The following is a 27434-nucleotide window of genomic DNA, read 5'->3' on the forward strand; positions in this document are numbered from 1 at the left end:
TAAATAAAAAAGGGCCGTAGACAAGGTTTGAAAATTAGTAAGAATATAAAACCTAATATTACCAATATATTTTATAAATTATTCAACATGAACAAATTATAAACATATGTATTAATGGACAGAGCTTAAAACTGTGGATGGAGGTTTTCTAAAACTCATTTTGTTACAGAAGAATTAGTCTTCGAGGCGAGAGGGCTTCAATCCTACATTCACCCAGACACCATAATACAATGAATATGGGCAGCGTCTATAGCCCTACACCACTGAAACTGATACATCACTGGCGTCTTTTATTAATTTGTCTCTGCCACAACAGTCACTAACACGACCGGCCAATAAACGATAAAAAAGATTATAAACATCTATATCTAATAGCTTATTAGATAAATGGACACATAAAAAGATAATTGGATCTTTCGCATGTTACGTGCATTGTGATGGCAAGGAATCAGAAATGGAAGGCAGCCCGCCTAGGCCTACACTAATGGTTTAACCCTTCCGCTCAGCAGCCAATGGGAACTCATCACGCTTACACGTTCAATCTGGGCAAGTGGCCGGATGGCTCAAAAACGTGCGAAATTGACGTCTGACATCACGCGTAGAGTACGCATTGTTTGCGCGTCGAGAACGCGTTGTTTGCGCGTAGAGCACGCGACGATTTTGACGTGTTAAAATTTGCACGTTTTTGACCCTCTTGGCGTTCCATATGCCAACGCACAATTACGATCACGTTCGCAAAAAAATGTTACGTGTGGGTTAGGGTTAGCAAACCGTGTAAACACAAAAGATATTTGAAAGAAAGTTAGTAAGAGAAAAACATTTTTCCACATTGATTTTTCTTCATACAACAGAAGCAAAAGCAAAACCATTGGTAAATGATGACAGAAATTTCGTTTTGGCGGGGAACTACGGTACCTTTAATCATGACTTGACTTAATTTGACATATTACACATTTTACACATAGCTTACTGGAACATACTGCATTAGTAATGTTATTTTATTTTCCGTGGGTTTTTCTTTAATTTCTTTCCGTTTTTTGGTTTTCCACAAGGTTAAGCTGGATATGGATTTGAGATTCAAATCTACTGGAGTTTACACAACATTTGTGTGTGTTTAATGTCCTGACAACATTGTGAACATCATTTTCTTTTGTTGAAGAAGTTTTTAAGTCACTTTATAAAGACTATCACAGAACTATGAAACTGAATGTGTAGTGATTGTTTTCAAACAGTGTTATCAGTGTGAGGTGTTATTGTGTTAGTGTGTCTGTGATGTCACTATAGTGTCGTCTTCTTATTGTCCATTAGAAGATACTGAAGATCACATACACACCTTTAAACACACACATTACTGTCATCACCAGTGGGGCCTAAAAGAGAAACACAAAGACAGAAGTAATGTATCATCACTACACATATCAACAATAATAAACTCACTTTAATCTTCCTCTGTTAAATGTATAACCTGTATTATATGTGTCATCTGTCACTTTATTGTGTATTTGTTTTGTGTATATATTGTGTGTTGTTATTTCTACAGTCTGTCAGTATTCTGCAGTGTCTAAAGCACTCAAGACTTTCACTCACTGCACACGTGTGATGATGATGATTTGATCAATAATAATGATCAAGAGCATCACATAAAAACATCTACCCATGTGTGAACAAACACATCCATCAAATAAACAGCAGGAAATAAAAGAATAAAGTTCCAAATAAATACTAATCATATGTTTAAGAAGAGTAAGATGACAGAATTAAATCCTGAAGTGAACAGACTCTTCATCACACTCATTGAATTGAATTCTTATTGTGCTGCACTTATAAAACATCAAGTGTGTTGATCCGGTTAGAGCTATCTGTGATAGGTCATATAGTATCCGGGCCCAAGGGGGAAGGCTGCTCTGCCCAGCCAACCTCCAGGGGGTGCTTGTTTAGTGATGGATGGAATGCCTGTTCTTAACCAGTGTTTGGGTAAGAAGGGAGGTTGGTGAGATACCTGTTCTTAGCCATATGTTTGGGTAAGAAGAGAGGTAGATATCACACTGACCTAACCTCTTGGAGGGTGGGAAGGTGCTTTCGCAGGCATACGCCCCCCCGGATGCCAGTCCTACATGTCGAAACCGCAGGACGTGGGCTGACACCGGGTTTCCTTTGCGAAGGTGTTTGGGCATAGCCTTACCTGCAGCTCTACAGATGTCTGCTAGAGAGGCGCTTCTGGCCAGTGCCCCAGAGGTGGCTATACCCCTTGTGGAGTAAGCCCTCACTGCCAGTGGGCATGGGAGAATCTGAGATCGGAATACCGTTGTAACGGCATCCACGACCCAGTGCGCCAGCCTCTGCTTGTAGACAGCCTTCCCCTTCTACTGTCCTCCAATACAGACAAGGAGCTGGTCAGAGCTACTGAAGCTTTGCGTGCGGTCCAGGACATAACACGGATGTGGTTGGGTGCTCCTCCCGATGGGGAGCGCCTGCAAGTCAACCACTTGGTCCCGGAAGGGAGAAGTGGGAACCTTGGGCACATATCCGGGCCTGTGTCTCAAGATAACGTGAGAGTTTGCAAGGGCCGAATTTAAGGCAATCCGGAGACACAGAAAATGCTTGGAGGTCCCCTACCCTCTTGAAGGAAGTGAGCGCCCACAGGAGGCCGTCTTAATCGTCCGGTGAGGAAGATCGGAACCTCCGAGGGGCTCTTGGACCCATGACTATAGCGGTCCGTGAGTGGAGCGCTCAAAGTTTTACACAGCTCCTCATGCACCTCCGGGAAAAACATGGCTCCGGGGTGGGCGCGGTTTGCACCACGCTCCGACCTCAGGAACCACGTATCCCCGGGTTAGCACGGATGACATCACTTCTGCTTCCTCCTGAGCTCGACCGCTTGGGGTGGAGCTCGGATTCGTCAGAGTCGGATGCCAGTCTCCCTCCGATGCTGCGAGCTACATCTCATCTATGTCACGCATCGTTTCCGAGTGCGTGCCTGAGAATCCGGACGGTATGCCACCGCCGGTTGGGGAATATTCAGAAGAGCGAATCGGGGTGCGATCGGCCCGTGAGCACTTGGCTGTCGGGTTTACGTTCGCAGAGGTCCCCACATCACTAACGCTGCTAATACAGGCGGACATCGGGGCCGTAGACACCGATGTCATGCTCGGGTAGCAGACGAAATGGTGGCTGGTCCCCGTAGGAAGACAGCCACCATGACCGCAACTTTTGAATGACAATCTGCCCGCAGTGCGGGCAAGATGTATCAAGGAACACTGCTTCAGCGTGCTGGACGCCCAGACACCAAACTCAGCGATCGTGTACATTCCCCTCCTCGATGAGGGTGCTGCACCCAAGAGAAAAGCGAGACATGCCGCGCTGGAGATTGCTCAGTCCTGAAAAGGACCTTTTTTAGAAAAAATCTCTAACACCTCCGGAATTGCCGAGACTCCGAGGGGAAGGTCGCTGTAGGTAGGGACGATCCACTGCTCCATGTCGTAGATCCGGCAATGTAGAAGAAGAAGAATTTGTTGAATTCTTTTTTGTTCGTAGTCATGAGCGAAGGCTCTAAAGAACAAAAGGTAAATGAATGCTGCAAGCCGGCTTCCTTTTATACCGGACATCCGGGGGCGGAGACCGGCATGCAAATTTCATTCGCCAAATTTCATTGGCCTTTTCTATAGTAGTCAGAGTTGACTGGTTCTCAAGGGGGAACCCCATCTGTCGTTCTCGACACAACGTCGAGAGACCGACAGAAAGGGAACTTCAACTAGTCAGAGGGGTAGAGATGGGTAGAACGATTTTAAAAAACAAATTATAAGGAAATAATAATGAGAAATGTCTTAAAACAGCACCACTGATCTTATTACAGCACCAGAGTCATTTCCATTTATTTGAGTAAGTTTTATAGTTGTTGAAAAATTTATTTAAATGAGCTCTACTTACATCACTGTCTCTAGTTTATAATGTGGATCATCTCTCAGCTCACAGAGAAGCTTCTCTCCTGAATCTCCTACATTATTATAGCACAGATCCAGATTTCTCAGGTGTAAGGGGTTTGATCTCAGAGCTGAAGTCAGAGCAACACAACCTTCATCTGTGATCTTACACCTCCTCAACCTGTAGAGAACAATAACACACACTTCAGTCTCTCACTTCAGCAGAATGTCATGAATGAAAAAACACATCTTTCACTGAATAACATTCATCATCATGTTAAATCTTCACCTCCTTATTAAAATGCTGTTCTCACGCTCTCACAACACACATCTGTTTTCTTACACAGGGCCGTACGCACCATTGTTTCTATAGTGTGAAATTTTGTTTTTGTTTTTTTCTGGTGGTTGTTTGGGTACGTTAAGTGGTTTTCAGATTAAGCATTTTAGAATGTCCCAGTAAACAGTGTGGCTTTGAAAGTTTGTTCATTCGTTGAATCTATTCAAACAAAAATCTTATTTGCAAAACTTAAATTCATCATTTAACAATAAATTCTAAATGAGAAACTGTTTTCCTTTATTTGTCTTTATTTCTGTAGTTTTTTTCTTTATGGCGAGATCTTCATGTCTGTTCTGCGCTCAAAATTTAAAGGGACAGTTCACCTAAAATTAAAAGTAATTTTTGTTATCAAATGTTTTGACAATCAGAATACACTTATAATGCAAGGTTTTGTGTTTGTGTTTTTATAACATTCCTGCATCTCAAATACTCAAATACCCAACCAACCCATGAACATGAATATAGAAGATGATAAACTAAGAATCAGTACATTTGTGACTATCAGAGAGATGATCTTACTTCAGTGTCTCCAGTTTACAGTGAGGATTCTCCAGTACAGTAGAGATCATCTTCACTCCTGAATCTTTTACATTATTATAAGACAGATCCAGATGTCTCAGGTGTGAGGGGTTTGATCTCAGAGCTGAAGTCAGAGCAACACAACCTTCATCTGTGATCTTACAACTCCTCAACCTGTAGAGAACAATAACACACACTTCAGTCTCTCACTTCAGCAGAAATGTCATCATTAAATAAACAAGAAAAAAATCTCTAGATATTTTGCATTTTTCAGAGATTGTAATAGTCTTATGCTGTACTAGGTTTGTTGATTGTATGATTTCGATTTTTACATTATTAATGGAAACAATAGATTTAAAAAGATTCTCTCATCAAATTCTGTCATCATTATTTCGCCCACATGTGATTTTTAACCTGTCTGACTTTCTTACTTCTGCAGAATTTAAAAGATATTTGAAAGAACGCTGGTAACCAAACAACATTGAACCCTATTGACTTTCATTATATGGACACAAAACCACTGAGCCATTCCTCAAAATATCTTCTTTTGTGTTTCACAGTAGAGAAAAGGTCATATACAGGTTCCCTTTCTGTCGGACTCTCGGCGTTGTGTCGAGAACGACAGATGGGGTTCGCCCTTGAGAACCAATCAACTCTGACTACTATAGAAAAGGCCAATGAAATTTGGCAAATGAAATTTGCATGCCGGTCACCGCCTCCGGATGTCCGGTATAAAAGGAAGCCGGCGTGCAGCAACCATTTACCTTTCGTTCTTCAGAGCCTTCGTTCATGACTACGAACAGAACAAATTCAATGAATTCTTCTTCTTCTACATTGCCGGATCTACGACGTAGAGCAGCGGATCGTCCCTACCTGCAGCGACCTTCCCCTGGGCGTCTCGGCGATTCCGGGGATGTTAAAGATTTTTTCTAAAAAGGTCCTTTTCAGGACTGAGCATTCTCCAGCGCGGCATGTCCCGCTGTTCTCTTGGGTGCGGCACCCTCATCGAGGAGGGGAATGTACACGATCGCTGCATTAGGTGTCTGGGCGTCCAGCATGCTGAAGCAGTGTTAATTGACACATCTTTATTGTCATTCAGAAGTTGCGTTCTTCCTACGGGAACCAGCCACCATTTCGTCTGCTACCCGGGCTGTGACATCTGTGGCTATGGCCCCGATGACCACCCACGTTAGCAGCGTTAGTGATATGGGGAACTCTGCGAACGTAAACCCGCAAGCCAAGTGCTCACGGGCCGATCGCACCCCGATTCGCTCTTCTGAAAGTTCCCCAACCGGCGATGGCATACCGTCCGGATCCTCACGCACACACTCGGAAACGATGTGTGACATAGATGAGATGTCGCTCGCAACATCGGAGAAAACTGTCATCCGACTCTGACGAATCCAAGCTCCACCCCCAGCGGTCGAGTTCAGGAGGAAGCAGAAGTGATGTCATCCGTGCTAACCCGGGGATACGTGGTTCCTGAGGTCGGAGCTCGGTGCACACCGCGCCCGACCCGGGTGCCATGTTTTTCCCGGAGGTGCATGAGGAGCTGTGTAAAACTTGGAACGCTCCACTCACGAACCGTTCCAGTGAAACCAGCTCCGGCTCCCTTACTTCCCTCGATGGTGGGGCAGCCAAGGACTATGTCGAGATCCCCCGGGTGGAACGTCCGCTCGCGGTGCACCTGTGCCACGGACGGCTACCACCTGGGGGGAATCGGCCACGCCTACCGTGTAAAGCGCGCAAGACTTCGGCATCACTGGTGTCGAAAGCTTGCAATGCCGCGGGCCAGGCTGCCTCCTCTCTATGCCATGGCCATCCTGCAGGTCTGCCAGGCCAGGGCGTTGAGAGAGCTCCACGAGGGTATGGCCGACCCGGGTATAATGAAGGATCTCTGTGCCGCCGCTGACAGCACTCTACGGGCGACCAAGGCAGCTGCACGGGCCCTGGGTCGGACGATGTCCACGTTAGTGGTCCAGGAGAGGCACCCCCGGCTGTACCTTGCGCAGAAGAGTGACACCAAGGAAGTCCGCTTTCTTGATGCACCCATCTCACAGCGTGGGTTGTTGGTAACACCGTCGAGGACTGCGCTCAGCAGTTTTTGACGGTGAAGCAGGCAGTGGCAATTCGCCACATTTTTTCACACCGCAAATCGGCCGCCTAGAGGCCTCCGAGATCCCGCGTGACGTCTGTCACAGGCGGCACTACGGAAGCAGAGGTCGAGGGGGAATCCTCCACACCGTCAGCAATCTTCTCACGAGAAGGGACACTGACGTGAAGAACCCAGGGAGAACAACATCGGCGAGGCGTGAGGTCGTACACATGCGACAGCTGTCACCACTCTCAAACCGACAGTGCGTGCCGTTCTCCCGCCAGGCAGGCAAAAAGGCGGAGCCAACCTTCCCTGCAGGGACCCCCGGGGACAGACGGTTAGTTCCGCCAGCCGACGAACCAAATCCCTGTGGGAATGATGAAGCTGACCGTCCCCTTGGTCACCCTGTCACAGTCCCTGGGAGCTCGAGAGCTGCCCACACTGTCTCGCTGGCTTATGCGGGCGGTCCGTCTTGTTTACTCGATCCAGTATGCCAGACACTCTTCCAAGTTTCGGGGCATCATCTCTCCCTCTGTCAGAGGCAGGGACGCCTCCGTACTTCGGGTAGAGGTCACCAACCTTCTGGCAAAACAGGCATCGAGTTCGTCCCTCAAAACCAAGATGTTCAGTGGGTCACCACCCGCACTTCATCGTTCCCAAGAGACGGCGGGTTGCGCCCCATAGGTCTACGTACCCTGAACAAAGCACCTTCACAAGCTGCCGTTCAGGGTGCTCACGCAGAGGCGCATCTTGACATCTACCAGGTGTCAGGATTGGTTTGTGGCAATCGACCTGAAGCACGCTTACTTTCATGTCTCTATCCCCCTCGACACCAGCGTTCCCACGGTTCACATTCGAGGGGCGGGCATATCAGTACAGAGTCCTCCCTTTCTCCACGGGTCTTCACGAAGATCGTGGAAGTCGCCCTTTCTCCCCTTCGGGAAAAAGGTGTGCGGGTACTAAACTGTCACAGCGACTGGCTTATCTTGGCACACTCGCAAGATCTGTTGTGTACACAGAGGGACCTGGTGCTCCGGCATCTAGATCGATTGGGATTTCATGTCAACCGAGAAAAGAGCAAACTCTCCCAAGGTCAGAGCATTCTCTCCCCAGAGCAGAGCATCCTCTTTCTCGGTATGGAACTAAACTCTATCACCATGACGACGCAGCTGTCCGCAGCACGCGCCCAGTCAGTTTTGAACTGGAGGCTCCTGGGACACATGGCGTCCTCCGCGGGGGTAATACCCCTCGGATTGATGCACATGAGACCGCTTCAACACTGGCTACAGAGTCGAGTTCCGAGGACAGCGTGGCACACCGGCAGCGGATTACCTTAAATTCGGCCCTGGTAACTCTCACGTTATCCTGAGACCCAGGCCCGGATCCAGGCCCGGAAACCCGGTGTCAGCCCACGTCCTGCGTGGCGACATGTAGGACTGGCATCCGGGGGGGCGTATGCCTGCGAAAGCACCTTCCCACCCTCCAAGAGGTTGGGTCAGTGTGCTATCTACCTTTCTTCTTACCCAAACACATGGTTAAGAAACTGGTACCTCACCAACCGTCCTTCTTACCCAGACACTGGTTAAGAACAGGCATTCCATCCATCACTAAGCAAGCACCCCCCCGGGGGTTGGCTGGGCAGAGCAGCCTTCCCCCTTAGGCCGGGATACCATATGAACTATCACAGATACCTAGTGCTATCGGACGCAGTAACAAGCCCCCCCCCCCTTGGGCTGTTCCGTCTGATATGTCCTCATGGCAACGGTTCCAACACATGGTAACCCATGAGCTTCCCCAGGTGGGCCTCCACCTCGCAGTTAACTACCCAGTACGCACGTTCCATGCATTGTCCTCCAAGGACGAGACTATACCTATATCCACCATTCCCTCCCCGCGGGTAAGAGGTGGCCTCTGCAGGGCTTCTCTGATTAATAGTTGTGCTCACCCGGTGTAAACCCGAGCCAGACGGCCTCTTGCCAGTAGAGAGCTAAAGCCCCGTCTGTGAAAGGTTACCGGTCAGGGCTGTACCCATCTTTCACAAGAAAGCTCTGGGACCTTAAAATTGTATACGAGTGCTTGGGTCTTATGGATATTTATCTGTATCCTGAATATAAATTGTATTTTTTTTTTTAAGAGAGACATCCATTTAGTTAAGCTAGATTTAGGGCTTGTCAGGAACAGAAAGACGATATCTGCGTACATTCATATCTTGTGATCATCTCATTTAATTGTAATTCCCTTTATCTTAGGGTCCTCTCTTATTGCTTGAGCTAATGGTTCAATAAATAATGTGACCAAAGAGGGACTTAGTGGGCATTCCTGACGTGTCCCTCTTTCCAAAGTGACTGTTTTAGATAGATGTCCATTCATTTCGACTCTGGCTGTTGTTGAGGGGTATAATGTTTTAATGCACTAAATACATTTACTGTTAAAGCCAAAATTTAAGACCTGATACAAATAATCCATCCCACAGAGTCGAAAGCTTTCTCATCATCTAGACTCAATAACACCGTACTTGTATCTTCTTTCATGATATAACTGATATAACTCATTATTTGCACAGTTCTCCTTAAGTTCTCCTGTGTCTGTCTATTCATTATAAATCCAATTTGGTCCAGGTCTATCAGCTCAGGAATAATGCCCTCCAGCCTTTCGGACAGAATAGAAGCAAATAATTTGTAATCCACATTTAGGATGGATATCTGTCTATATGAGCCACATATATATACGCGCTCTCGTGGTCGTTCACCTCTCGACACATGTCCCCCTCCTTGGAGACAGCTTCTTCCAGCAGTTTGCTTCATCTAAGTTCGTTCTACCTTCGTCAGCCAATCCGGTTCTTTGATTTGAGCACCTTCAGGATCCCCGCATATGCCTTCCTTTTCTTTAAGATCTCAGAGGGGTAGTCATGGTGAAAATAGATCCTCTTACCCTCAAATCGCAATTTCTTTTTTCTCCATGCTGTGGACAGCACCTGCTCTTTCACTCTGTGCTCAAGGAAGCAGAGGGCCAGCGATCTGGGAGGTGCATCACGGGAGGCTTTGGAACAAGCGCTCGATGGCAGCGTTATATACCAAGCATATCCGTTAGCGGCAGTCACAGCTCAGATTTGATAAAGCCCTTCACAAACTCCAGCCAATTACTTCCCTCCGAGATTCCATATACGTGGAGATATTCTGCCTTGAGCGGGCCTCCAAGTCGATTAACTTTGCTTTTATCTCATTTGGGTTCTTCCCCCACAATTCATGACAGAATGACCAAACCTTCACAGAACCCAGTAGGCAGCAATATGGGCGATGCAGCGTCGATCCTACGGGCTCGCCAAGCCTGCTTGCTGTTTGGATTCCGTCAGGGGGTCCATGGGACCAGGGGTTCGCTGAGGTCTTTTCTTCTGTGGCTAGGAAGTCTGACTTCTGGGAGGCAGAGATAAAGGTAATCTTTGATGGCTGCCTCACCCGTCGTCTCACCCCATCGGAGAAGAGGATGATAAGACCCCTGGGGTTTGATGACATGGTCAGGTTTGTGATCAACCAGGGCAGCCCCGAGTCTGGGGTCCCAGTTGGGGCACCGGTTCCGTTGGCTTGTGTCCCGTGGGGATTGCGTCCTGGCTGTCACCAAACTTGGGTACTCGGCAACCTATGGCTCTAGCTCCAGCGTTTCGCTTCCGCCTGGCGGTCTCCGAGGTGAGCGGGGGAGGAGAGTTTGGTTGAAAACGTCTGCAGGCCTCCCCGACGCAGAACCTCCTCCCTCTCCCACTGCTTCTATGCAGTCGACCACTAGTGCATAGGAGATGGAGTCACAAAGATGTGCCCAAGCCGGTGCAGCAGCCGGCATCAAGCCCTGTCCAGCCGGCCTACCAGCCAGCGCAAAGCTCTGTCCATCTGGCCTTCCAGCTGGTGTCAAGCCCCATCCATCCGGCCTACCAGCTGGCGGCAAGGCCTGTAAGCCGGCCTTCCAGCTGGCTTCAAATCCCGTCCAGCTGGCCTTCCAGCCGGCGTCAAGCCCGGTGCAGCAGCCGACGTCCAGCCATGTGTCCAGTCCAGTGTCCAGTCCGGCAGTCCAGACGGTTGATTTTGACCCCTTAAAATAGTCTTCATGTTTCGTTGTCCTGTGTTCGGTCATTGTGTTTACTGTGTTGTAATTTGGATAGGTTTCTAATGTGAGTAACATTTGAAATAGCAGAGAAAATGATTACTTACATTGATATATCCAGGTAAAAATAAAAAAACACTATCATCAGAGAACATCACTGTCATTGAGGGATGTACACGGTCTGCAACAATCTTTACGTGAGGGGAACGTGTAAAAACAACATCCATATGAAAGACTGGACTCAAGACTTTCCAAAAGAAAATTATCCAGAACACAAACACTGCCTCCGAACAACCCATTAACCACCTGATATTAAAGAAATGTGATTAAGATTTTCATCACTTTAAACTCCAGACGTTCTTCACATCTGATCTGATCAGACAAGCTTGGCTTCACTCCACATGTTCATCAGTAAGTCTTGGGCACCTCTGACCCTGATGCCCATTCACCAGGAATGAGGAACACTGACAGGTCAAAGTGTTTTAAACATGAGCTGACCCAGTCTCTATCATCTCTATCTGGTCCTTGTCAAAGTCACTCAGATATTTTCACCACCTGATTTTTCTGCTTCAACACATGAACTTAAAGGACTGACTCATCACTTAATGTCGAGCCAAACAACTGAATTTAATGGACTGTTTACAGTATTATTTATCTATGTTTTAAAAGTACACACTGATAAACATGAATGAATGTTGTGTGGTCAGTGTGTGTGACTATCAGAGAGATGATCTTACTTCAGTGTCTCCAGTTTACAGTGAGGATTCTCCAGCACATCACAGATCAGCTTCACTTCTGAATTTCCTACATCATGTGTTGAAGTCAGAGCAACACAACCTTCATCTGTAATTGTGATCATACACCAGTTCAACCTGTAGAGAACAATAACACACACTTCAGTCTATCGGTTCAGCAGGAATGTCATAATTAAATAAACATGTTACATAAATGACAGTCACCTTTTTGTCTGAAGTGACAGAAATGTTTTTTTTTGTTTGTGTTTTTATAACATTCCTGCATCTCAAATACTCCCCAACCAACCCATGAACATGAATATAGAAGATGATCAACTAAGAATCAGTACATGTGTGACTATCAGAGAGATGATCTTACTTCAGTGTCTCCAGTTTACAGTGAGGATTCTCCAGTACAGTAGAGATAAGCTTCACTCCTGAATCTCTCAGATGAACCCCAGACAGATCCAGATGTCTCAGGTGTGAGGGGTTTGATCTCAGAGCTGAAGTCAAAGAAACACAACCTTCATCTGTAATCTTACAATCACACAACCTGTAGAGAAATGAAGACAAGTCTTGTGAAAACACTGAACACTAAACTCTGTTTGACATCTGCAGTACTGAAGATTTGTGAAACTTTTCTTCATGAATAATGTTTAAAGAGTGAAGAGACTGTTCACACTTACTGAACTGATCTGGATTCATGAATCACAGGCAGCAGATTCTTAATAACCTTCTGAATTTCAGCTTTGTTTCCTGTTTTCACATATTCATAGAGTTTAAACTCTTTCAGCTCGTGTTCTGATGTCAACAACACAAAAGCTACAGCTGACCACTGAGATGAAGACAGTTTGGTTCGACTTAATGTTCCAGATTTCAGATGATGTTGGATTTCCTCCACTAGTGAACCATCACCCAGTTCATTCAGACAGTGAAACAGATTGATGGATTTCTCTGTAGAGCGAGTGCTCCTGATCTTCTTCTTGATATACTCGACTGTTTTCTCATTGCTGTGAGAGCTTCTTACTGTCTGCGTCATCAAACCTCCTAGAAGATTCTGATTAGACTCCAGAGACAAACCCAGAAGAAAACGAAGAAAAAGATCCAGATGTCCATTCTGACGCTGTAAAGCTTCATCTACAGCTCTCTGATGCAGCTCAGATAATGAAACCTGCTCCGATGATTTATGAGTCACTTTGACAAAAATCTTTAAAAACAGACCTGGACTTTTAGCTTTATGGGGGTTTTCTGTCATTTCAGGACTTTGATCAAACACATTTCTGTTGTTGTTTGTGAAGGAAATGTGAGCATAAAGAGCTGCAAGATGTTCCTGAACGCTCAGATGAACAAAGCAGTAAACTTTCCCTGATACAAGCCAAACTCCTCTCTGAATATCTGAGTGCACAATTCTAAGTACACTGATGCTTCTGCTACATCAATGCCACACTCTCTCAGGTCCTCATCATAGAAGATCAGGTTCCCTTTCACAAGCTGCTCAAAAGCCAGTTTGGCCAGTTTGAAGATCATGTCTTCATCATTCACTTTCTTCTCATAGTCCTTCTGATGTTTGATGTTTGTCTGAATGATCAGGAAGTGTGTGTACATTTGAGTGAGAGTCTTGGGGATCTCTCCTTCACTCTCTGCTTCACACAACATTCTCTCTAGAACAGTGGCTGAAATCCAGCAGAACACTGGGATGTGACACATGATGTAGAGGCTCCTGGATGACTTCAGGTGTGAAATGATTCTGTTGTTCAGACTCTCATCACGGATTCTTTTGCTGAAGTATTCCTCCTTCTGTTTGTCAGTGAAGCCTCGTACCTCTGTGACTCGATCAACACACTCAGAGGGGATGAGATCAGCTGCTGCTGGTCTGGAGGTGATCCAGATGAGAGCAGAGGGAAGCAGATTCCCCTTCATGAGGTTTGTCAGCATCACATCCACTGAGGCTGATTCACTTACATCACACAACCTCACACTGCTGTGAAAATCCAGAGACACACGACACTCATCCAAACCATCAAAGATGAACAACACTTTATATTCACCGCTGGAGATTTCCATTTCTTTTGTCTCTGGGAAGAAAAGATGAAGAAGATGTAAAAGACTGAGTGTTTGGTTCTTCATCAGATTGATCTCTCTGAAAGGAAGTGGAAATATGAGGTGGACGTCCTGATTCTCTTTCCCTTCAGCCCAGTCCAGAATGAACTTCTGCACAGAGACTGTTTTTCCAATGCCAGCGACTCCCTTTGTCAGCACATGTCTGATGGGTTTGTCTTGTGCAGGAAAAGCTTTAAAGATGTCATTGCATTTGATTGGTGTGTCCTCTGTTGCTGTTCTCCTGGATTGTGTCTCAATCTGTCTCACCTCATGTTCATTACTGATCTCTCCACTTTCACTCTCTGTAATGTAGAGTTCTGTGAAGATCTCATTCAGCAGTGTTGGGTTTCTCTCATCTGATGTTCCTTCACACAAACACTCAAACTTCTTCCTCAGATTTGATCTGAATGTGTTCAGGACTTCAGGAGGTTTAGACTCATGGCTGTGAAATAACAGATTATTACAGTTAGATGAGTAAGAGAAGTAAACGTCTGGAACAAACCAGCTTTTATGTTTTTGTATCTTAAGACACAAAACATATCTACAGACCACTATCCCATGTGTCAACAAAACATCTCTGGTCCAGAAGCACTTCCTGTTTCAGTATTTAAAACTAAACAAATTTTAGCACAAAACACACCCAAGAGAACATTTAGAAACTGACCTGAAACGTTAAACAAATATATTTAAGAGTTTAACTGTTTATGTGAAATAATGAAAAACTAAAAAGTTGAAACAGGAAGTGCTTCTGGAACAGTGTTGTTCTGTAGGGTTTATAAAATGGCATTTATTTATAATGTGTTTAAAATAATTGTTCACACATAAATAATAAATGTCTGATAGTTTACTCTTCCTCATGTCATCTTAGATGTACATCACTTCTTCAGTTAAATACAAATGAATACATTTTTATTAAACTGTCGTCATTATATCTTCTGTTATGTATTTCATTACGTTATTTATTTGTTTTGGTATGTCTGTGGTCGGGTTTGTTTGGTTTTGCAGGAGCGCCTCTTGATGACCTAATTTCCAGAAGTGGTTACACCTGGATGTGGTTACAGGCGGTTATAGGATGGCACTCTCTTAATCGGTCTCCGTTTACCGCTCTGGGTAATTCTGGAGTTACCATGTTTCCGGGATGCCATTGGCTTCCTGTTTGTTTGGTTCCTCGGCTTATATTCTTTTGTTCTTAGTTATTACCCATCGATTCATTAACTTATTATTCTTATGTTAATAAATTTATTATTTTTGACTTTTATCCAGCGTGTAGTTTCCTTTGTCATGGCTTACTGCCGGCTGTGAAACTTCTTATATAGGTTTCGTCTTGTTGAAGAACCAGAAAACAAACGCATCCATCATACAATCGCATGAGCCATAATAAAGACACGTGAGAACCAACAATTCTGTCAGAACCTCTATCGTCAAATGTATGAACAATTGTGATGCATTGTGATGCAGACATTGATGCAAGATAAACTTAAAGCATACATTTTTATTTGGCGGAATTGATCTGTCTTGGGCAAGCTACTCGCTCATCATGGCAGCTAAACTGGACAAAGCAGAGAGCAAAGCGTTAAAATTCCCCAAAACAAAACCATTGCAAACAAATTATAAATACGAGTTACCCCCAACAAAATATAAAAGGCAAAAAGCAAATCAATGATGAAATAGATAATCTATAAGCAGCGAGCTGTTGTTGAGCACTTCTAATATAAAATGAAATAATTTCAACTGCTGTTACTGAGCAGATTTCTAAATAAATAAAATATATTTGAATGATGCAGCAAGCTGTTGCTGGGCGCTTTTCTAAATGGGAAGATTACTTGTATTTATTTGACGTTATAAAAGGCACATGAATTAGAACATACCCATGTGTTGACAGCTAAATCCTGTTGTTTATAGAGACCAGTGAAACGCTTAAGTCTTACGCTAATAAAGTAGATTCCATCCTTCTCTGCATGATTAGGATGTCCTTGGCTTCCGGGCGAACGTATCACCTGTAAGCACCAGAGGACCACCTCCCCATATCCTTTAGTGTGGAGACTGAAGTGAAGGATGATGCTGTAGTTGCTGCTCCAATATGAAAAGAGTGCGTTGTTTGTGATTCTGGGGAGATACCACAGATCTGGCAAATTGTCCGAAGCCGTGCTGCAAACCAGGTTCTTGATTTACTTTTCCCCTTGCTGATGATGAATAGTTGATTGTTGGGTTGAGCAAGAGGGCGAAGGTCCATAAAGCGAGAAAAAGAGTCAAAAGGGCAGAAAAGAGTGTTAATGCGAGCCATGAACACAGAAACACCTTTATGTTGTAGTGTATTTCGGGGGAAACTATGAGTTTGATCACAGTAAAAGACGTATAATTAATGATGATTAATTATACCTGTTTTATACACTTTATCGGATTCGGCAGACCTGATAATAGCGACAAACTAAATTCACTTGTCCAGCGAGTGATCCGCAGATCGTATATCCATCCATCCATCCATTTTCTACCGCTTTATCCGAACTACCTCGGGTCACGGGGAGTCATCGGGCATCAAGGCAGGACACACCCTGGATGGAGTGCCAACCCATCGCAGGGCACACACACTCACTCATTCACTCACGCACTCACACCCTACGGACAATTTTTCCAGAGATGCCAATCAACCTACCACGCATGTCTTTGGACCAGGGGAGGAAACCGGAGTACCCCGAGGAACCCCCCGAGGCACGGGGAGAACATGCAAACTCCACACACACAAGTCGGAGGCGGGAATCGAACCCCCAACTCTGGAGGTGTGAGGCGAACGTGCTAACCACTAAGCCACCGTGCCCCTTAGATCGTATATCAAATCTAAGAAATATTACTTTCCTGGCCTTGGAAACATAACACTCTTACTGTATGTAGTACAGTACCGCTCCAGAAATTATAACGAAATCAAGCAGTTTAAGTGACGTTAATATGTGATAAAGAGACTGAGCAACAATTCGAGCGTGCAGACAAATGCAGGTTTATTGACCACACTAAAGGGAAAACAAACCGACTAACTAAGAAATAACAAACAAACATGAAACGTAAAAGCAGTAAAGAAATGGAAGAAATAGAAAAAGCAAAGAGTGGCAGTATTACAAACAACTATTCACATCTGCATGAACCATCGAGGACCGTCTCCTTAGTTACAAGAGGTTACAGCTTAAACACACCTATTTAGGAAATAGTTGATACTTGCATTGGTTTCCTTTTGAGAGTGCTTGGACAAGGTTTTGTGTCCGTGGAAAAGTGTTCTCAAAGTCCTGATGGTTTCAAAGCAAGCGGGTGAGTCCGTCTACTTCTCTCTTAGAGCCGGGATTGGCTGACGAAGTTAGCCGAAGTAATTCTGCTGAAAGGAAAAACTGTCTCCGAAGAGAGGGACAGGTCTCAGGAGGTGTTCTTGAACTGGAACGCGCGAACACACGGAAGAGCTGAGCATCGTTTGCTCAGTTTACGGATGTTTTAAGCTTGGGCTTCACGCCCCTCTAAAGTGAGTGGTCCAATGTGATGAGCTGATTTTGGGGCGAGATCAAGATACTTTGTTCCGCTTATTAGCTCATTTGCATTTAGGGTCACTTAGGAGTTTGGTGCTGTAAAACTCTTAGAATTACATAAAATGAGTATGGTAGGAAACACCTTACTGTGCTATACATCATCTTTCAAGGAATGAAAAGAGAAACATTTAGATATAAAACATGCCAGGATTATAAGTACATTGACCTGAAGTTTGTACAAGAATGAAAATATAAACAGAATACAACTAAACACACATGCTTTTGAGGTTATAGGCGAGGCCGAATAACATGGGGACAAACATACAATGTGGAGATATAAAGGTATATCCATTTAGAACATTCTTTTGTGGATAAGGAGAAAAGACAGACAATTTCCAGAGGAGATGAAACCTAGGCCACATTCCTTTTAGAGCAAATGGTCCATCGTTGGAGAAGCACCCCATCCTCCCCGTTGGGACTTCTTTGAAGTCCAAGGGAGGTGTTAGAAACTATCCTGACCAAATGACGGATGCTTAAGAGAGAGGAGTTGGATCAGATCAACTCGCTAGGCAAGAGAATCTGTCGTGCCTGGTAGCGGATGTGGTCCAGAAGCAGTGGAACTGCCTGGTGAGGTGGGGAATCGCAGTCTGGGATGCCAACGGGATCTGTTGTAGGTGTAGTAGGGTAGATGACGATGCAGGAGAGAGAGAAAACATATAACTGTGATAGTGTAACACTAAACTAGGGCTGGAGCGGAGACGAAGCCAAAAGGCTAAGGCTAAGGCTAAGGCAAGAACTTGCTAAAGATGTCTAGCACACGCTAGAAACTCTGGCAGTCTAAGCTGGCAAAACATGCAACGGTCAGACAGGGAACGAGGGAAAACAGAGGGGTAATAAAGGTAAATCTAAGGAGAGGCAATAGACGGCAGGTGGGGGGTTATTACGGGAATGGGCTGCAGGTGTGCGTGATAATAACCAATGAATCACCGGTGAGGGGGAAAGCCCTGACCAGGGAAACACGAGCGCGGGGTGAATGACGTAGACACCTAGCGCGTGCTAGCCGCTAAGCCACGGGTTGCATGTGCTCGACAAAACAAACATAACACACCTCCCGTGCCAGACAAACACCAAGACGAAAACGGGATCATGACAGAGGGATTTCCCTGAAGACTGCAAACTAAGGGGTCTGGACATCTTAGATGAAACTAAATTCCTGATATTTTAATTTTAATAGATGATGCATGTAGTTTTTTGACAATGAGTGATATATTCACACACCATGTTAATATTCACAGGCACAACAGGGGCTAATAAAGACTGAGCAAACAGAAATGAAATAAAGCAAAGTGTGGCCATAGGTTTTTAAGGTGGATTTTGCTAAACCCTCTCGCATGAGTTTGGCAGCTGAATGTAAATAGCTTTTAAAGTAGCGTTTAGTTGAGGATGGTCTGAAAGAAAGGCAAGTACATCAGACTGCAAAGCATTGATTGTTAAAAATACCTCCAAAACCGATAGAAGGCGCGGCGTCTGTGAAAACCCTAAGCCCTAAGCCCCCCGGTCAGGTCCACTGGGTAAGCTCTATCTACCCAAGGGGGAACGAGCTACAGAGACCACATCCTACCGTAGGTAGGTTAGTGGAGATATCAGCATGGCTTTTCTTTTTGGAGGTGAGGTGCTTGGGCGAGATGACTTCTTTTTTGTGTAACATTATGTTAATGATTCTTTATTAGCATTACCTAGTTCCCTTCAACAGGTATCTTAGAGAATTCAAAAAGAGGGAGAAGACTGGTTTACAAATTGTAATCTCAGTTTATTATCACCACAGGTATGGTTTAAATATTTAAGGTTGACAAACAATACTATCCAGAGGCACACAAATGACCAACAGCAAGTCCTCACTACCACACAGAAACACAGTGCATTAAATACCTCAATCTCTGTTAGCAAAACTCTGTACCCAGCAAGCTCAAAACACGTGTGAAACCAAACCAAATCTAAGCTAGAGGCTGGCTTTGGCCAGTGCTTCACAATGTTATAATAATGTTTGTCAGACCATTCAAAGAAAGAAAACAAAAAGGAAAAAAAAAAAACGAAACAAATAAACAAAATATACAATAAACCTTGGAGGTACAGTATAATTGATACAATTACAATAGGGGGGAAAAGCGGCAATTACACCCAGAAGCACTCAGTTTCTTGCACTAAGGATGCCCGCTCTTAGTTGCATTAACTACTGGTGCTCTGCTTGGCCACTAAGCTTCCGGTTTGAGACCAAGGAGGTCCCCTTGCTTTCAGCTGAGAACTAAGGCGATGGGCCGACCAGTATGAATTAATTGTTCCCCTCCAACTTTTAACAAGTTGTACTTGACGCGGTAGATGAGAGTTCTGATTCCAGTGTGACAAACTTTTACCAGCTCGCACTTAACGCACACTAACCGGGCCAACCAAAAACAATCCCTCAACTCTGCACGCAGCTTTTATCTACTTCCTAGATGCAACCACACCCTATAGGACCCGAGTGGGAAACTAAGCAAAAGAGATTAACCTGCAACAGACTCCCTCTGGAGGAAGGGAGAAGGTATAGATAGCCTACATAGGTGTCTAGATCTTAACAAAACCGCTTCATCCGGTCACATCTGTTTTCCTGGGACCTGCAGCTGGTTGAGTAAAGGAGGATGTCTGGTTTGGTTCATCTAAGCTGGATAACAAAAAGAATTGAAATAGCTCATCGTGAGACGCTCCCAATGGGGCTTGAATTTCTTGGTCGTGCAAATTCTTCAGGATTTTCTCGGCTGGCCATTCGGAGATAGATAGCAAAGGTGATTTATTAGTGAGACGAGAGATTCGGCGTATGATTGATGAGCTTTGATCAGTTTCTGAAACGTCAACCAGAAGCCCATTGGCTGATCTGACGCCTGGTCGTCAGATATATCCGAAACTGACATGATAAGTGAAAATAGAGATACTAAATGAAAAATAATTAGAAGTGCAGACATCTCGAATAGCATGGACATTAACATGAAACCATGATCTGTTTACTAAGCAAATGTGCTGAAGTGGCCTTGCATGCCGAAATGGAGAATTTATAGCCCCGGTCTATTACGTGGGGCTTCCTTATTGGTTGACCTGAATCAGCTGACAGCGGGCTTGACTTGCGTGGCCGGCCAGAACTGACGCTAAAGCTTAATTTATGTTTCTTCCTAATTTTGACTTTCTCTAATATTGTAATATGATTGTTTTTATTTTTTTAACACGACACTAAAACACTGATGTAAGGATCTATAAAGTGACATATATGTTTAGCTAAAGGACAGAATAAACATTCTGTGAGGACATTAGGGTGAGTAAATTATTACAGCATTTTTATTTCTGGACGAACTATTCCATTAAGTTATGTATGCTGGGAACTCTTTCATCTTGTGATTTACCTGAAAGCAGGACTCATGTCTTCATTGAAGTGTTGTGGTTGATTCTCAGACGGATCAAACTTCATCTGGGTTCTGGTATCAGGACGATTGAAAAGCAAGAATCAGACACTTTGATATTAATGATTTTTTCTCATTACTTTAATAACTCTACAGTTTTTACACTGTTGTGAAAGTAACTTGCGAATAAATCCTAATTCTGATTTGTGTGTTAATAGGCTTAAGGCCGAATGTCACATGCAGAAAGCAGTTCAGGTCTTATGTATGTGATTCACTACACATAGAGCTGTTTTACTCAACATGATTTCAAATGAACAGAGTTGATGTCAATCACATGTTCAGATTGATAACTGAACTGAAAACTGAAACTAATCGTCTTCTTACTAACATTTGAATAATAAAAGAGAACAAAATGATAAAAACTTGTTTGGTTTGCTATTCACTGTTAGTTCATACGGCTGCAAACACTTTCTCTTAAAACCTGTTTTCTGGTTTAGTCATGTGACATACATTATTCATGTATGAGGGAATTCATGTTCATGCTCTTTCTGTGTGAGCGTGTATAATAATGAAGGGAAACAAATCATCACAAGAACAATTTCTCATCCCTTTTGCCAAATAAATCAAATCAAATGTCAAACTATAATCACATTTTTAAGCTATTTTATACCTGACATCAGGTCTTGTATCTCCACTCTTAAAGTTGAATGGTCGATGCATAGACCGGTTACTCTTCATAGACACACAGCTGAACTCTGGATCTGATCTCATCTGATCATCTGATCTATAACACACAACACATTACACTTCATTACTGTATTCCAACAAATAAAAGCATCTGTTATCTCATATTCATATTCATATTTTCAATAATAAAATTTCAATTGAACGGAGTGTTTATTAGATTTCATCTTGTCTTTCTGAGTTCATAAATGACATTTTATGAATCTGTTTCTCTTTGTGAACAATTTCGACAATGAGGATAAAATTTCTTCTTAACAATTTCTCATCAATTGAACTAAATAAATCCTCAAATAAAAAGTCAAACTATAGTCATTCAGTCATGAGCAGAAATATTGTCACTCTTGGTGAAAATGAGCAAAGAAGGCTTTAAAAATCAATCTGCATTGTTTCTCCTTTCGATATTTTATATAAAAATTTAATTGAAGTTAAGTGGAAGTGGGAACTATCTTCTTTGTTATACACATTATGATGAAAGATTTAAGGGGTTTGGCTTTATGTTACTATTATTTTATTCTCCTATTCAACAAGAAGTCTTGACAGGACAACATTAAGTTTCTAGTCACTGTGTTGTGATTAGAACATTTAATGGGAATATAATTGAGAGATATTTTACTCATAAGAATTATTAACAAAGCGTGTATAAATTTTTGAATTTTTTAGATTTCTTAATAAAAGATCAAAAGGAAAAACAATGCGATTTATTTTTACAGCCTTCTTTGCTCCTATTTTCCAAGGGTGCCAATATAAGTGGAGGTCACTGTAGATCCTCAACTACTCTGATCTATTTTCATGCCAGAACACCAGAAGGAATCCTCTCAGTCTCTTGCTCATGTTGTCACAGTGTGAGCTGATGTTTTATTAGTGTTGGTGCTTCACAGAGATGACGACTGTGAGAAAGTCTGATATCTTGTCAAATGTTTTTGTCAGGCACTAAAAGGTGGTTCTCACTTTCTTCTGTTAACAGTAAAGCCCGCCGTCTGTGATTTGATTGGACAGTACCTCACGCCTTCATTCTGTTGATTGGCCAAATCAACCATTTTTAACATTGACGAGCAGATCACCCTAAAATGCAACTTACAACTTGTCATCCTAGCAACATACATATTAGTGCGTAATAAAGAAGCAGCAATAAAAATATGAAGTATTGGGGTGAGGACTAACAGTGTTGAAGAAAAAAATCTTTCCAAATCTAAGATATTCTTTCTGGGAAATCATAAGATAAAACATGTTTTGATTAAAGTATTTTTTATATAAATCTTTGAATTGATTTCATGATCCTTGATCATTCATTAAAAGATAATTATGACATGAATGACTCACTCTCAAGTTGTTCTTAACCTGTAGAAATGTCTTTGGCTAAAAACAGAGAAGGATATTTGGACGAATGTTCTTGAACCTCATTGAATCCCACAGTAGGAAAATGACAATGATAGTCAAAAGTGGCCCAGAACTGTTTGCTGTCCAACATTCTTCAAAATGTTTTCTTTTGTGATCAACAGAACAAACAAATGTATCAAGTATTTTTATGGGAGTCAATGGGGGTCAAATCTGTCTGGGTATGTGCATTCTTCCAGATATCTTTCTCTGTGTTCATCAGAACAAAGAAATGTATACAGATTTGTAACAACTCGAGTGTGAGTAAATGATTACAGAATTAAAATTTTCGGGTGAAGTATCACTTTGAATATCACGTGCTAAAAAGTAGCTCTGAGTACTTCTTACCTTTACTTACTGTTAAGTAAACAAATACTGTTTCATTGCTGAACTTTTGATCACTTACAAGTCAAAGTACTGGTGTAGAAGTACTTAAGTCGAATTTCCACTTATCTTTCCATCACCAATGAGTTCTTATACTTTCTGCAAAGGGTTCTTGAATGAGAGCAAAATGAATAGGGGAAGTGGGGCGTCAAATCAAACAAATTCATTGAGATTTGACTGACTGGGTCAATGAAAGCGTATTAAACTGTTTCTGTGTGATATTACACTGGTCATGTATTGAAAAGCAACACAGACACACAATCTTTCCATACACTCAAAGCGGATCACTTCTGGCATTTTGAGCATCACTGATCCGAGTTTGACATCATGTAACAAGTCTTAGTGAAAATTAAACTCTGTGGAAAAATGAGAGAATTTCTGAAACTGCCACAGATATTGCAGAATTTGCCTGATTTTGTGTTAAAATCTACAACAAATTGAAAAATCCTGGAGGGACTGATGAGGGTCGTGACAAAACAAGAACCTCTTCTACCATCAGAGCAATTCAAGCCACACTTTTATACAAGTGATTTTAATACGAGATAAAGAACCACCCGAGACGAAGTGGAGGACATTAAAAATCCTTGAAATAAATAAATAAATATCATAAAGAATATAATGTAACATTATTAATATATTTATACAGAAACTGATTACCTGAAGTGAGGTTTCATCTCTGCACCTCTAAAATCTCTTTTAGGATCCATAGACGCGTCACTCTTCATGGACACACAGCTGAACTCTGGCAAGTCTGATCTCCTCTTCATTGTAAATGTCTCGCTGTAACAACACATTTTAAAGGATCATCTGATAGAGTTTCATGTTTTTCTTTCTCTTCAGTGTGTCATATAGTTGTTGTACAGATCTTTACGTTACAAAGTTCAAAGTCTCACACAAGATGAGAGAAGTCTGACTCAGACCTAAAGCATCTCAATCAAACACGGCCCATCATGTCTTCATCACGGAGTAGTTTTATTTACATAATGCCACATGAATGAGCAAAGAAAGAAGGCGTACAGTTTCAGTTAACCCAGTTGTGTGTCGCCGCCAGTTCAATAACATCACAGCTGACATGTACAAGATCAAATAAGAATGAACCTCTATAAAGAATCCTTCTGGTCTATCTGATTGTGTCATTATCTTAACAGGTTTGAAGGCAAAACTGACGCTGTTATTTCTGTTAATGCAACCGGTCTGATATGAAACTGGTCTAATGCCAAACCGCTCCGAGTGAGAGCCGAGCTGAACCGGTCATCCGTCTGACATGTGAGCTGCCAATCAGAGCACACTGCGCTTTTCAGAAGATCTCTGAGAACGATGAGCTTTGTGTCAATTAATGTGTTTAAGAAAGGCTGGACAGAGAGGAGCTAAAATAATGTCCAGTATGTGAAGATGATGTGTTTTCAAGCCTAAACCGTGTAAACACATTACATCACACCAATACACACAATAATGATCTTTTAAACCTAAATTATAAATAAGAAAAATGTCAGGAAGCATGATGTAACAAGAAATTATTCTACTTTGATCAACAAGCCTGACAGAAAAATAAAAGGACATGACGAGTTCTTCTTTCTAAAGCGCTTCAAATGATTAACATGAAGAATAAATAGTTAAAATTTTTGTTCAGGTCTATAGATCCAAACACGTTTTACTATTGTTTGTAATACAGACTACATCAGTCCAGATGACATAAAAGACCCAAACAAGCGTTAAGAAAGACAAAATACACCACTAGACTTAATTCAGTCTTAATTAAATGAATGTCACTGTGCGTTCACACCGCCACCGGCGAGAGCATCATATTCAACTCAACTCAACATTATTTATAAAGCACTTTTCACATTTTTTATTGTTACAAGGCAGCTGTACATGAGACATATTGACTATAAGCAAATCGATTAAAGTTATATTCCTGTAAAAACAGGAAAAAGGTGAAAACACAAAAGACGGACATACCCACGTACAAACACTCCACACACACAATATGCACACACATCGACATGGACACACACACGCACGCACTAAAGGCCACAACGTCAGAAGTCATTAGTCATTAGTGTGTGTGTGTGTGTGGTGTGTGTGTGTGGTGTGTGTGTGTGGTGTGTGTGTGTGGTGTGTGTGGTGTGTGTGTGTGGTGTGTGTGTGTGGTGCGTGTGTGTGTGTGTGTGTGTGGTGTGTGTGCGGTGTGGTGTGTGTGTGTGGTGTGTGTGGTGTGTGTGTGTGGTGTGTGTATGTGGTGTGTGTATGTGGTGTGTGTGTGGTGTGTGTGGTGTGTGTATGTGGTGCGTGGTGGTGTGGTGTGTGTGTGGTGTGTGTGGTGTGTGTGTGTGTGTGTGTGTGTGCGGTGTGTGTGGTGTGTGTGTGTGTAGCTGATTCTTGTAGCAGAAACTCTTGTGTTGATTTGGCTACTAATTGTTAACACATTATTTCAAATATTTATTGTGTTCTACAAAGTCAGTCATAGACGTCTAGAATGACACGAGTGTGAGTAAATAATATTTTGGGTGAACTTTCCCTTCAAAACAACGGAAAAAAAATGATTTTTGAATCAACAATAAAATAGACAAATAAATAAATAAGATGAAAATCGCATGTAATAAAAACTGAAATCTAAATAAAAACACTCGACGCAGCTTAACAAAATCTCTAGTAACGTAATTTCAGGCCTGTGGTCTTGAATAGAAATGAACGCAGCGTTACGTTCCGTAATGTAAATTTACATTACATTAATGTAGATGACAGAATTATAACATCCAACGAAAATATCGTTAGAATGTATCAAAAAAAATACATGATTAAACATTATGCATTATTAAATACAACTATTATCAAATACATCATTAAACATGTAAAAAAAATAAAAAATACATTCAATCCAATGAGACCGTTATCTCGACACGTGGCCGATAACAAAACTATGAAACAATTCTGAACGCAGATTTAAAGCACAACTCTTCTTTTCAACACTAATGATGTTTGTTTGTGAAATATAAATGTCTTTCTAGATAATAAATGATGAATAATTATACTTACTTCGTCTCTTAAAAGTTCATGAAACAAGCGCATCCTGAAATGCGTTTTCACTTTCGACTTGGAACACGTGTTTCCGGAGTCCAGCGGTCTAAATAATAATACTGTCAACTTACACACTTATCGACTATTACAACTTCTTCTATATTCTGATCAGATACAGGTTTAAATCCTATTGTGCAATACTTCACTGAATCTATTTGTGTGGTTAATGTCTTTTATCAAACGCTCTCATCATCACACTGTCTATGTCGCCCTCTGCTGGTGAAACACTGTAAACATCAGATCACAAACATCCTCACAGCAGCTGAAACACTCAAGTCTGACTGAACAATAAATAAATATAAATATATATATTTAAAGCTGTGAATAAATCGTTTTTTTAATAATAAATTATTGCTCTCGGTCACCTCTCAGGTCTGACATTTAACCAATAAAAGTATTAAAAGACTTTTGACTAAACCTGTAGTCTGTAATACCTCATATAAGTCCACAACGTCTCTATTGTGACTGAAGTGCTGAACACATTTTGAAGAGTCTCTGTTTGCACTGCTGCGTTTGTTTTTCTCCACAATTATCTATATTATAGAAACGCTAATGTTTTGTTGCACATTTACTTAAACCACATTCTTGTTTCCTTTTAGTATAACATCTAAAATCTTCCATTGGCCATATTATGGCCATATGACCATACTTAAATGGTTTGGGTCATACCTTAAAGGGAGAGGTTACTATGTAAACATAGGCAACAATAAATCTGATTTGACACCCATGACTTGTGGAGTTCCACAGGGCTCAATTCTTGCTCCTCTTCAATTTGTATATGCTCCCACTTGGCCAAATAATGAAAAAGTACCAAGTTGCCTACCACAGCTATGCAGATGACCCTCAAATCTACCTATCCCTCTCACCCAATGACTACAGGCCTATTGACTCTCTTTGTCAATGCATTGATGAAATTAACAGCTGGATCTGTCAAAACTTCCTTCAGTTAAATAAAAACAAAACTGAAGTCATTGTTTTTGGTAACAAGGATGAAACTAACAAGGTAAACACATACCTTGACTTAAGAGGTCTAAAGATACAAAGCAAGGTAAAAAAAATCTTGGGGTCATTTTAGATTCTGACCTTAGTTTCAGCAGTCATGTCAAAGCAATAAGCAAATCAGCGT

At 42.4% G+C, this 27434-nt stretch overlaps 1 protein-coding gene across 1 annotated transcript; it reads right to left on the reverse strand.

The window, feature by feature from the left end:
- On the reverse strand, positions 1-26480 carry LOC130423318 (protein NLRC3-like). The gene is given in 11 exon segments (XM_056749567.1): positions 1-1370; positions 3928-4101; positions 4777-4950; positions 11701-11835; positions 12077-12250; positions 12384-13056; positions 13059-14239; positions 20732-20803; positions 21399-21512; positions 23888-24010; positions 26267-26480. Coding segments are annotated over 10 exon segments (2820 nt in total). The 5' UTR covers positions 23998-24010; positions 26267-26480; the 3' UTR covers positions 1-1357.
- Between the last annotated feature and the right edge of the window lie 954 nt (positions 26481-27434).

Source organism: Triplophysa dalaica, chromosome 1 (genome assembly GCF_015846415.1).
Source record: "Triplophysa dalaica isolate WHDGS20190420 chromosome 1, ASM1584641v1, whole genome shotgun sequence".
NCBI classification, from domain to species: Eukaryota; Metazoa; Chordata; class Actinopteri; order Cypriniformes; family Nemacheilidae; genus Triplophysa; species Triplophysa dalaica.